The 12,424-nt window shown below is 34.0% G+C and overlaps 2 protein-coding genes across 2 annotated transcripts; both read right to left on the reverse strand.

The window, feature by feature from the left end:
* Positions 1-400: 400 nt before the first annotated feature.
* TRIADDRAFT_50444 (uncharacterized protein) lies at positions 401-4,280 on the reverse strand (the record flags this gene model as incomplete). Its single annotated transcript, XM_002114183.1, has 3 exons — positions 401-1,790; positions 3,853-3,871; positions 4,256-4,280. The coding sequence occupies 3 exons, from the start codon at positions 4,278-4,280 to the stop codon at positions 401-403; spliced, it is 1,434 nt and encodes a 477-aa protein (XP_002114219.1).
* Positions 4,281-4,761: 481 nt separating this feature from the next.
* On the reverse strand, positions 4,762-9,652 carry TRIADDRAFT_27927 (uncharacterized protein; the record flags this gene model as incomplete). The annotated part of the gene is made up of 2 exons (XM_002114184.1): positions 4,762-5,944; positions 9,324-9,652. 2 exons carry the CDS (start codon positions 9,650-9,652, stop codon positions 4,762-4,764), a joined length of 1,512 nt encoding a protein of 503 aa, XP_002114220.1.
* Positions 9,653-12,424: the final 2,772 nt, after the last annotated feature.

The following is a 12,424-nucleotide window of genomic DNA, read 5'->3' on the forward strand; positions in this document are numbered from 1 at the left end:
GCTGAAAACGATTTAGATCGACATCTTTACATGATGGTATGCTTAACTACAAGTTCAAGGTTATTAGAATCAGGTATCTTCCGTGGACGTCATGTAATAGTCGATTACTACTCGTATATTAGAATTTCTATCTTCGGATACATCAAATAATAGTAATAATAGTAATAGATGCGCTTATGTTGTATTGCACTATGAAGTGCAATACGGTTGCAAGGATGGCCTATAACATAACAGTTACAGTAAAAAGATAAGATAAAACGACTCTTTGTGCATACGCGCGTTCGTACTACGTTAATTAGCCGTATATTCTAGCGCTAGAGATACTAAATTGCAGAATTGGATGAATAGTCAAAGGGATCCTTATAGCCTATTGACGTAATTATGATAGCAGCTATGAATATTATAGCTCATTGACTTTAATCCATATTCCAGTCGCGGATTTCATGACAAGTGGGATCGTTGTTACCACAGGTTTAGTTTCATCAATTTCTAGATGGTAGTGCCGGACAATTTTAGCGACGGCCACTTTTAATACATTCATGGCGAATGATTGACCGATACAGTTTCTTGATCCGGCAGAGAAAGGGATATAGGAGAAAGCATCGCGTTGTGCTATTTCTTCCGATAGAAATCGCGAAGGATTATATTCATCGCGATTCAGCCAAGTATTCGCCTTACCGTGTAAGACGAAGATTGGTATATTGATCTTGGTACCTGCTAAAACTGTAATTCCATCTATTTTGACATCTTTATCGAGTACACGCTCAATCATTGGAACGGTCGTGTATAAACGCATGGCTTCCTTAATGCAAATTGTAGTATATTTAAGCTCGGATAAATCGTTCCAAGCTATATCACTTCTACCCTGTAGAACTGATTTGACTTCATCTCTTACTTTTTGCTGGTGTTCTTTATGCTTACTTAATAAATAAATGGTAAATGATAAAGCACTTGAAGTAGTATCATGGCCGGCAAACATAAACGTTTCCACTTCATTACGTATATTATTAAATGATAAACCTTTACCATCTCGATCTCTTGCTTTGATTAATATATCTAGAAAGTCAATATAGTCTCGGACATTACTTTCCGAGCCTAATTCAACTTCACGTAGGCGTTTCCGAATGACATTCTCTGTAAAACGATGAGATTCTTTAACGCAAGTATTAAATCTTCTACCTTCCGAAGTTAAGTAATAAAGAAATGGAATATAGCCAGTAAGACTAAAAAAGCGATTGACTGTCAGCCAAGCTAATTCTTTCACAACAGTAACATAAGGATCATTTTTGCCAATAGTTTGGCATTGGGTTTTAAGAGAGAAAGAACTTTGTAGGATAATATCTAAAGTTAAAAAATTCATATCAGAGTAGATCTCAAATGATTGACCTGTAGCAGCCTGGGATGACCACTTTTCAATTACGACATCAACACATCGATTATAGATAGGTAAATAATGCTTTAAAACACCAAAATGGAAGGCAGGCGTAACTAATTTTCTATTCCTAGCCCATTTTCCTCCATTAGAAATCAATAATCCATCACCGAGCCATTCTCGAATAAACGTATAGGAATAGTTTTCTTTGGCCCCACCTGATGCGATAACAGCTTTCGCCGCATCAGGAGAATTACAAACTAAAATGGACATGAAAGGGCCTAAACGGAGAAAAAACGATGACGGATAATTTTGACATTGCTTCTGTAAATAACTCAAAATATTGTCTGGGTTTTGCATTTCTGAAAGACTCCCGTATAGCCAATGTCCCTGTGGTGATGGAAATTGATTTAATTGCCTACGAATTTTAATTTCTCGTATGATTGGCCGGATATTGAGCAGCAATATCGCTGCAAGAACAGACAACGCCACCGTTATAGCAATCCCAATCATGGCAGATGGGGGTGCTGTGAAGTAGAAGGAAATGGTTAATGAAGCCAAATCGGTCTTCAATATCTACAGTATCTGATCTTATTGTATTTTTTTAACCTTTTGCCTTGAGCACAGTATTTCTAGGCCTCAACACACAATTTACAGTACTGTACTGTACTGTCAGGACGTACAGTACAGTACAGTAAGTACAGTACAATAGTCGCCCGACCCGGTGAACTCTACTGACGTACATTTCATTGTTTTATTCTGTTACTATCGTACGTTATCGTAGGTTGCGCGATCTTCGTTGACACGATATTGTCGTTGGCGTGATTCAACCAGTAAGGTGTCGATCGATATCAAGTGAAACAAAGGATATGTCCGCCCCCCATCAATTGTCCAGTCTTCAATGACGTTGTTGATGTTCATTAGATATATGACATACTGTATATAGCTCAAACAGGCAAACCTGATAGGCTGCTTCGTTAGATTAATGATCATTTTGCATCAAATCATGCGATATTATTGTTAATAAGTATTCAATATGATGTTCCTTGCCTTGATTATAGATTATAAAATGATTATTCTATACAGTAGAAACATGGCTGAACACTCTGATCGGCTGCTTCGTCAGATTAATGATCATTTGCATCAAATCATGCGATATTATTGTTAATAAGTATTCAATGTGATGTTCCTTGCCTTGATTATAGGCTATAAAATGATTATTCTATACAGTAGAAACATGGCTGAACAATCTGATCGGCTGCTTCGTCAGATTAATGATCATTTTGCATCAAATCATGCGATATTATTGTTAATAAGTATTCAATGTGATGTTCCTTGCTTTGATTATAGGTTATAAATGATTATTCTATACAGTAGAAACATGGCTGAACACTCTGATCGGCTGCTTCGTCAGATTAATGATCATTTGCATCAAATCATGCGATATTATTGTTAATAAGTATTCAATATGATGTTCCTTGCCTTGATTATAGGTTATAAGTGATTATTCTATACAGTAGAAACATGGCTGAACAATCTGATCGGCTGCTTCGTCAGATTAATGATCATTTGCATCAAATCATGCGATATTATTGTTAATAAGTATTCAATATGATGTTCCTTGCCTTGATTATAGGCTATAAAATGATTATTCTATACAGTAGAAACATGGCTGAACACTCTGATCGGCTGCTTCGTCAGATTAATGATCATTTGCATCAAATCATGCGATATTATTGTTAATAAGTATTCAATATGATGTTCCTTGCCTTGATTATAGGTTATAAGTGATTACTCTATACAGTAGAAACATGGCTAAACACTCTGATCGGCTGCTTCGTCAGATTAATGATCATTTGCATCAAATCATGCGATATTATTGTTAATAAGTATTCAATGTGATTTTCCTTGCTTTGATTATAGGTTATAAGTGATTATTCTATACAGTAGAAACATGGCTGTACGCTCTGTACAGTAATTAGGGAACATTGAAGTTGGATTTTGAAACTTCACTTCACGTGCACTTCAGGTGGAGTTCGCTAAGTGTACAGTAGAGTACTACTAGCAGAAACTTCTGGAAAGTTTAGGTGTACTTGTAATCATCTGGTGTTTTGACAGTGCTTTGACATGATATACGAGTACATCCAGACTCCCAGTCAATAATTCCGTAATTTATTAACTGCATAAAACAGAATACGTCCGTTTCAGAGAATTTAGTAGCCGGATTGGCCAGCCTCTGAGTCACTTTGAAGCTGAGTTGACTGAGATAGGCGGTCTATAGCAGGAATTATCCATATAGGATATTAAACAGTCTCAATGCTTAAATACGGATGGATATGAAGTTGAACTCTTGACTTTGCTACAATGACAATAGGTATACAAGTAGGAGCATGGACTTTAGATTGAAAAATCGAAAAGTCCATGGTAGGAGTAAAACTAATTGTTTAGGTAAAAATGCAAGTATGGCCGATAGACAGTACAGGCAAAAAACTGAAAGGCCTGTATGTAGAGTATTAGAGAATTCGTAATAATGGTTGATTTAAATTAATTATACATGACCGCCTATGGATTATGCATGTTCGCAGTGAGAGGAATGCTAGAATTACTGTTCAGCATAATTATAAATAATAATATTAAAACACAAGAATAACGGATATACTGTATGAATGCTGGTACATGCTAGGACTTGATACTGCATTGTATCTATCACTAGGAGGGGATTCATGTACGTATAGTAAGATAATATAGATATGAATTTTCTTTTAATGTAATGAATGCTATGTGTAGAACACGACCGTTCCTCTTCATTTGAGCGGGTATTCAACCAATTAATATATACGTACCTTTACTAGAACTGGATTAAGTTGGGGCAATGATTTTTACATCTGTGCGGTAGCTGAAAATGCATAAATTATATAGTGAGTATAAACCTTCGGTTTTTCCTCAACTGTCTAACGAGAAGGAGTAAATCTAGTACAGTTGTCTAAAGATATCGCGTTTAGTCTTTCTTGTCAAAACTACGAGTTTTTTCAATCATAGTAAGCTAACTTCCTAATGATGTCTTACCAAATTATATTAATCATCCATGATTGATATCGAATAAATTTAAATATTGTAAAGCTCGAACACGTACACTTACACAGAAGTAATGTTCAAGGTTACTAAGAAATGATGTTAAATTCGAAGCTATGCCTTAAAACAGTATAAAGGAATTTAAACTAGTATACCTGCGTAAACTACGTACTTTGAGTCAATACGCAAAAGCGATACGGATGATCTAAAGGCTACGCATCTAGAATAGTAATCTAGGAAAAATCTTGCAATATTTCTGATTCAAGTCTAATCATATGAATTTATAATCCAATCTATCTTTATTAACCTGGTGAGACTTAATTATTTCTCTCTTTTATATAGATATCATGACCATGTAATTTTAAAACCAAAGGAGCTGTAAAAGTTAGATTATTTTTCATATCAACGGTAAAGTAATATCGATAAACTAATTTAGCTACAGCAACTTTTAAAAAGTTTATTGCAAAGTTTTGACCTATACAATTTCTTGATCCAGCTGAGAATGGAATATAAGCATATGGATGTCTACTTCCACAATTTTCTGGCAAGAATCGCAAAGGATCATATTTCTCCGGATCATCCCAAACGTCAGGATTTCTATGCAGCATGAATCCTGCGATTGCAATTTGTGAACCTGCAGCTAGGATTTTACCATCTATTTCTACATCTCTTTCTAAAGTTCGCTCTATTATTGGTACAGTCGTGTATAAGCGCATAGCTTCCTTAATGCACAGGGATGTATGCTTTAATTCAGGTAGATCTTTCCATTCTATTTCTTCTTTACATGCAAGTATTTTATCAACCTCTGATCGAATCTTATCTTGATGCTCTGTATACCTCGCAATACAGTAAAGCGTACTCGATAGCGCACTTGAAGACGTATCATGACCAGCAAACAGGAATGTATCGACTTCATTGCGTATTTCTAATAAGCTGAGGCCTTCGCCATTTTCGTACGTTGCCTTTAAAAGAACGTCTAAAAAGTCTAAATGCTTTTTCATCTTACTGCCATCATCATGACTTGAGCTTAATTCTCCTTGACGTTTTCGAATGACATTTTCAGTAAATTCATGGGTTAGCTGGACATTGGAATAAAATTTTCTACCTGCAGAGGTAATTGAATAGATCCAATCGCTGTGGTAGAAAATATTAAAGGGTCGTTCTGTTACTAATTTTGTAATAGTACGAACTGCATTTATATAGGGATGTTTTACATTTTCCCTCTGGCAATCGAACTCAACGGAAAAAGCACAGCGAGTAATAACATCCAGAGTACATAAACTAGCATCATAGAAGGTGTCTAATGGTTTATGCAAGCGATCTGGATTTGACCATTTCTCAGTAAGTATGTCCAAGGCTTCATTATATATATGAACGTATGGTTTAAGTACGTCGAAATGGAAAGCTGGTGTGATCAGACGTCGATTTCTAGACCACCTTTTACCATTTTCTGTGAGTAAACCGGGTCCAACCCATTCGTTTAGAAAGCGGTATGCAATACTAATTTTAGGTGGACTGGCATTTATAATTGTTTTTACTGAATCAGGGTGATAGCAAACAAATGATGGATATGTCATTCCATACCACATAACAAAGTATTTATCAAATACCTTACTTGTTTCGTTGAGAAAGTTTAAAAAAGTTTCTGCTGTAGCCATTTGATGAGTATTACCAACGAACGTTCGACACTTAGGTCCATCAAAGTGACTCCCATATCGATATATTCTTAACCTGTTCTTTGCATACGAGTAAAACGAGGCAATTGACACTGAAAGGAAGTATGAACAAACTGCTATTGAAATAGGATAAAATATACTCATATCCATCATAATTTCTAATCATGAAAATCTGTCTGGTGTGATTATGTATTAATCAACTTATTAATTAATCGACCAACTAGATTTTAATAGTATTGATCGGCTGAATTCACCGTCTATGATGGCAGCAACTTTTTAGTAAAAAATTTCAACTACCATTAACCAGCAGATTAATAGATAAATTATGCGTAAAGTGATATCACGTGGACGAGCTCGCCACCTCTATTGATAGTTATCTAACAATAGTTTTGTAGGCATTTTTATCATTAATTATTCAGCAGATAGGGACTTCGTAGGGCTATATCTGTATTGGGTAATATGCAGTCTGATAGGATTTTGACCAGAAAACAGAATAAGTTTAAATAGGAATATAAATATTGGACTACAAGCTCGATAAGTAAGGAATGGATTGCACGTTTAGATAATTTAGTATATGTTGCTCATTTGAAATAAAGGAGACTTTGATTCCCGTAAATAGTTTTGTATGATGGAAAAGAAATGTGCAAAAATATTACAATCCTTCGATGCAGAAAATTTATCTATATGTTATTTAAGAATATATGCGTATATGTGTATGTATTCGGGTATGTATGTGACATCTATAAGTAAAGTTTCAATATCGGATGATTTTTCTTTTACTTTACTTTATTCTCTACTTTATCAAATTATTCGTTTGAGTCAAGATTGCTTCTACTTCTTTCCTGTAATAGCTCATGTTTACTTTCCTTAGCTATTTTCTTTTCACCATAGAAAGTGTAGTACTAGTCCTCTGGTCAGTCATTATTTTATATCAACATTTTATAGTATAATTCTGTAATTTAATTTTCTTCTGTGAATTTAAATTTATTTAAAGAACAAAATATTTTAATTTAATGTAAACTGAATATTGAAGTTGATATATCATGAACGCTGATTTTTAAATTATTTTACCTTTTAAATTGTCTTGCGATATTTTTCATACCGTATGATACTATTTGCAATCCTGCATTGCCTGTGTTAGTAGTCGAGCAATTTGAAAGATGAAAACTATCTGCAAAAGTTTGTGATTTAAATTAAAATATCAAGAGGAATGAGCTTTAGATGATATGTCATGCCTGTATTTAATAAATTACACTGCTCGTGGCTCCTTGACATTTTAATTTGTTAATAACTATAACTTAAAGAACGCACCTTACTATTACTGCATATTTCAGTCGCACATTCAAAGCTCGAGCTATTTTCGTTTGCAAAGTGTTATCTAGAATACAGTGCTGCATCCATACTGTAGAACTAATCTAGCGTTGTATATTAGCACTATATATCACGCTCATAGATAAACGATATTGAAAAATATTGAAACAGGCCCTGATTTTAGTTATGAATCATATATACGTAAATGTTTAGACTAAATTTAGAATTAGTTACACAATTATTGTGAGTTACTGCATAAGACAGGTTTATTGAGAGATTGCATCGTCTTATAAACACACCTATGCAATAAGAAAATTCGGTAATAGAACTGATAAATGGTAATATATAACGTAACACATTATCAATATAGTTCAATACTGCACGTATTAGTAGTGATAAGAATACATTCTTTAACTGCAATTTACAGTTATGCAGTTATGATTACTTTAATCAATGTTTTGAAAAGAATCTTGATAACAGAGTTAAACAGTCTTGTCCGTGTATTTCAAGGCTCTTCTAATATATAAAGAGTAAGATACGTGTTTTAGCAAATACAGTAACGAATCTCTTGCACCTTCATTTTGAAACTTTGCAAAGGTACGAGAATGAAGAAACAGCAAGTACGTAGATAAATTTGCGTAAGAGAGGTACTATATCACTTATATGAATCTATAATTATAATGAATTTAATTAAGATATTCAAATTCTATTCTTATAGTGTGATATCGACCAATGTTTATTAACGCTTTTGCACCGTAATCCATAAACTGTTCGCGGCTTTTAATACTAGCGATTGTAAATGTTTAGGACTGTAGTCTTCACCTATACGTAAATAATAGTTGTACACCGTTTTGGCAACTACTAGCTTTATTTCATTTAATGCAAACACTTGACCAATACAGTTTCTACTGCCGATCGAGAAAGGAATATAAGCATAAGGATCTCGATTTTGACAGCGTTCCGCCTGGTAACGATCAGGATCATATTCCCATGGAGATGGCCATACTTCGGGATTGTGGTGAAGATTATAGATAGCTATTTCGATCATGGTTCCAACTGGAGCTGTTATTCCATCTATTTCGGTGTCTTCTTCTAATATGCGAGTTACTATTGGAACCGTAGAGTGCAGCCGCATAGCTTCCTTAATACACATTGTTGTATGCTTGAGCTTAGATAAATCAGCTATGGTTAAACTATCTCGTTTGCATATATCGTAAACCTCTTGATATATCTTTTGCTGATGTTGTGGATGCTTTGCCAAGCAGTACAATGTCCACGATATTGCACTGGCTGTAGTATCATGCCCGGCAAAAAGAAATGTTTCGACCTCATCACATATTTCTCTTTTGGTTAGTGATTTTCCCATGTTATCCCGAGCTGACAACAGGATATCGATAAAATTGAACTTTGTGGAGGACAAATCGACTTCATTATTATTAAATTGTTTTTGTCGATCTTCTATTAATTGTTGTGCAATCTGATTAGAACAACGGCAGTTATCGGCATACTTTCGACCTGTACTGGATAGGTTGTAAATAAGATTGAGACTCTTCAGTATTTCATAAAGTCTACCCTCAACTAGTTGAGTATTTTCATTCGTTAGCTTAACAAAAGGATGACTTCGACCTGATCTCTGGCAGTCCAAGTTTATAGCAAAAGCACTACGTAGTAATATATCGAATGATAACAATCTCACAGTATCAAATACACTAATTCTTGTATTATCAACGGCATGTTCATTCAATTTCTCTATAAATATCGATACGCACTGATTCATTACATCAACATATGATTGCATAATTTCAAAGTGGAAGGCTGGTGTTACCAGGCGACGATTTCTTGCCCATTTTGTGCCATTCTCTAATAAAATACCACGTCCAAGCCACGGCAACAAATATTGATAAGCTGGACCATCCTTGATTGTCTTAGCTTTTATAACAGCGCGTATTGTTTCTGGATGTGAAACAGATAGTACCGGAGTTAGAGGACCATACCATAGTAAAAATTTTCGAGGAAATTTCAGACTAAAACTATGGTAGCTTTTAAGAAATTCTTTAGGAGATGCCAACTGATGAAGATTTCCCAGTAACCAATGAGATTTGGGTCCTGGAAATTTTTTTAGGATATTAACTATTCGATAGTGACCTATAATAGCACACAGCGAACGGTAGAATATATAGGACAGGAATAACCCTAAGACAACTTCGGCTCCAACTAGCATGCTAAAATTAGCTAACTGTATTACTGTTGGGAAATACGAGCATAAATGAAGATATAATTGCAGTACTTGGTAACTGGCACAATATCAACTGTCTCTATTTCAACTATAGCTAGAGTAGAAGTATTTGCAAAATGCTAATGAGCTATATATTAGTAGATGATGGAAAGAAAGGTGTAACTGTAAAAGGTAGATCATTTCAAAATGTTGCAGAGAAGGTTAAAACTGTTCACTACTTATAGTTATTTGGGATGCGGTAATTACCCTGTAAGAAATATCCGGTTAATACGATTGTTATTGATGCCACCATATAAATGATAACTATTATTAATTTCTTATTTATATGATTAATTAGCGTACTTTGGGAAGATTCTTCGCTATTATGATAAGCCACGGTAGACGTTATAATTATTTGTCATCATGGAATGAAAATTGCCCATCTTGGTGATCGACCGTAACAAGTATGGGAAGGAAATGAAATGTCAATATTTTCCTTCTGAATAAAATTTATTAACACCCTTGCTCTTGTTTACAAATACTGACAGCTTATTCTAAAAGAATTATATTTTAGTAAATTTTTAATTTCTTATGAACTATATTACAATACAGCTTTTAGTACAAGACTGCATTCTGTTATATTTTTAGTATACGTACAAAGGTACACCTTATTGAAGTGATAAATTGTCTGCCAATCAAATGAAAATATGTTTTAAATAATAAAATGACTGAAATATTGACATCGTCATCGAGTTATATCGGCTTAAGACATGCAAAATAACAAAATTGCGTTATTTCCTAACTAATATATATAAAATTTTATCGTTGATTTGATACACCTGCGAGATTAAAATTGTATCGATTTGCTATAAATTTATACTGTATACGAAAAACGATTCGAAGCAAGCAATGCTAACTTTCAATGTTGAAACATCATACCAGTTTTCTTTTCAGCTTAAAGATATGTCAATATGCGCATAAAATGTGACTTGAGTGATATTATTGGTATTGCATAAAATTTTATAATCTTTAGTGACGACCTTGACATTTAAAATCTAATTTCCGGTAGAGCTTTTAATTCCTAATTTTAAGTTAACATAACCTTGACATCGTAGGGATAATATTACGATGATCTCATACTTCATACAGATTATATTTGTTTATGTAATACTCTAATACTTACCGTCTACATACGTTACCCCTGTTTTAAGTGTTGTAGCAGCAGCCTAGACTCGGGCTTTAGCGAAATAATATATAGTACCTTGTGTTAAAAAATTCCGAAACTTTTCAATACAAGCTAATGTGCAACAGATTATATATGTACCTACAGTATATTGTAAGCGGCATAGAATTGCTATCGCGTGCATAAGCACCTATCAGCAACTAGGATATGAAATATAGTATGCGTACAATCGACATTTTTAATTTAAGCTTTAAACGGTATTACATTAGTACGGTATAAATTATATATAATTGTCGATCTATATATATTGGAAATTATAATTAATGAAATTTCAGCAATAGCAACACGGATGGATGTAAAATATTTGTTTTGCCACAGTTTCTGTGCCTATTATCTCTGTAAATCAAATCGCCATAACATGTTATTGTTACTTTAGAGATGTAGCCTGTTTTTATGTGCTTAATCTCTCACGTACATTCACAACAATAGACGTATGCGTATGAGCATGTTAAGAGAGGTGCATGTATGTTATTATATACTCGTACAAGTATTAGATGAGAAAGTACCACTATATCCAAATCATTTCTATTCTCATGCTATATTAATATCTATTTTTAGATAAATTTTGGCACATTTGCACTTCTGTGTGTCACTGTTATTGCAGCTACAGTATATCAGCTACGGTTACTAGCATATAACGAATGAGTCATCATTCCATGATCGACAGGTACGTCTGAAATATAAAAATTCTCGCTATTGATGCTATCTGTTGGTGGGCTCTGTTACTACAATGTAGTATAAATGGAATAGAGCCTACATTAGTCCTGCGTCAACAGTAATTGGTAATAACTACAGTACGAGTGTATACGTAGACGTTATTATTTTTATCAGTCAAAGCACGATGCACTAACCATATCCTAATCTATAAGTTACATATCTATTTTTACCTCCAACAATAATAGTGACCCAATACCCTGCTATACGGTCATCCGCACTCGAACGTACAGTAGAAATTTGAATTGTGATATATATTTATGAGCTACTAAATATGCGTTACGATAAATTAGCAAGCTACGTACACTACCTTACATCATGGTGACATACCTGTTTAGCATATAATACGATATGTAGAGATATATAGTAATACGACGTATAATTAATTAATTAACGGCAAAGTATAATCTATATTTTACAATCCAATACTAAGTTAAGTTTCAAGCTATAAATATTATTCACTTAGATCAGCCACAATTTTTGATGTCTGATGAAAATTGAGCGGCTGCAATGGCATCGTATCTGAAGTAAAATAAATATCACCGTAGAATAAATGCGTCTGACAATAACTATCAAGTCAAATAGTATTTTCTAAAAGGCTTTTATTACAAGGTTTTAGGAATAGTAGAGCTATAATTAATTACTACAAGAATCTGTTCTAAAATCGAAAGTATTCCGAGCTCAAAGCGAAGTGAAGTCTCTTCTCTCCTATGAGCTCACCTCTGCAGTTCTGACAAACATTTCGTTAAATCCATTTATGACAACTTGATTAATCTACAATCAGACATGAGTCATCAAACCAAATGCTTTTCTCTAATAGT

This window comes from Trichoplax adhaerens, genomic scaffold (genome assembly GCF_000150275.1).
Source record: "Trichoplax adhaerens TRIADscaffold_7 genomic scaffold, whole genome shotgun sequence".
Classification (NCBI taxonomy): domain Eukaryota; kingdom Metazoa; phylum Placozoa; class Uniplacotomia; order Trichoplacea; family Trichoplacidae; genus Trichoplax; species Trichoplax adhaerens.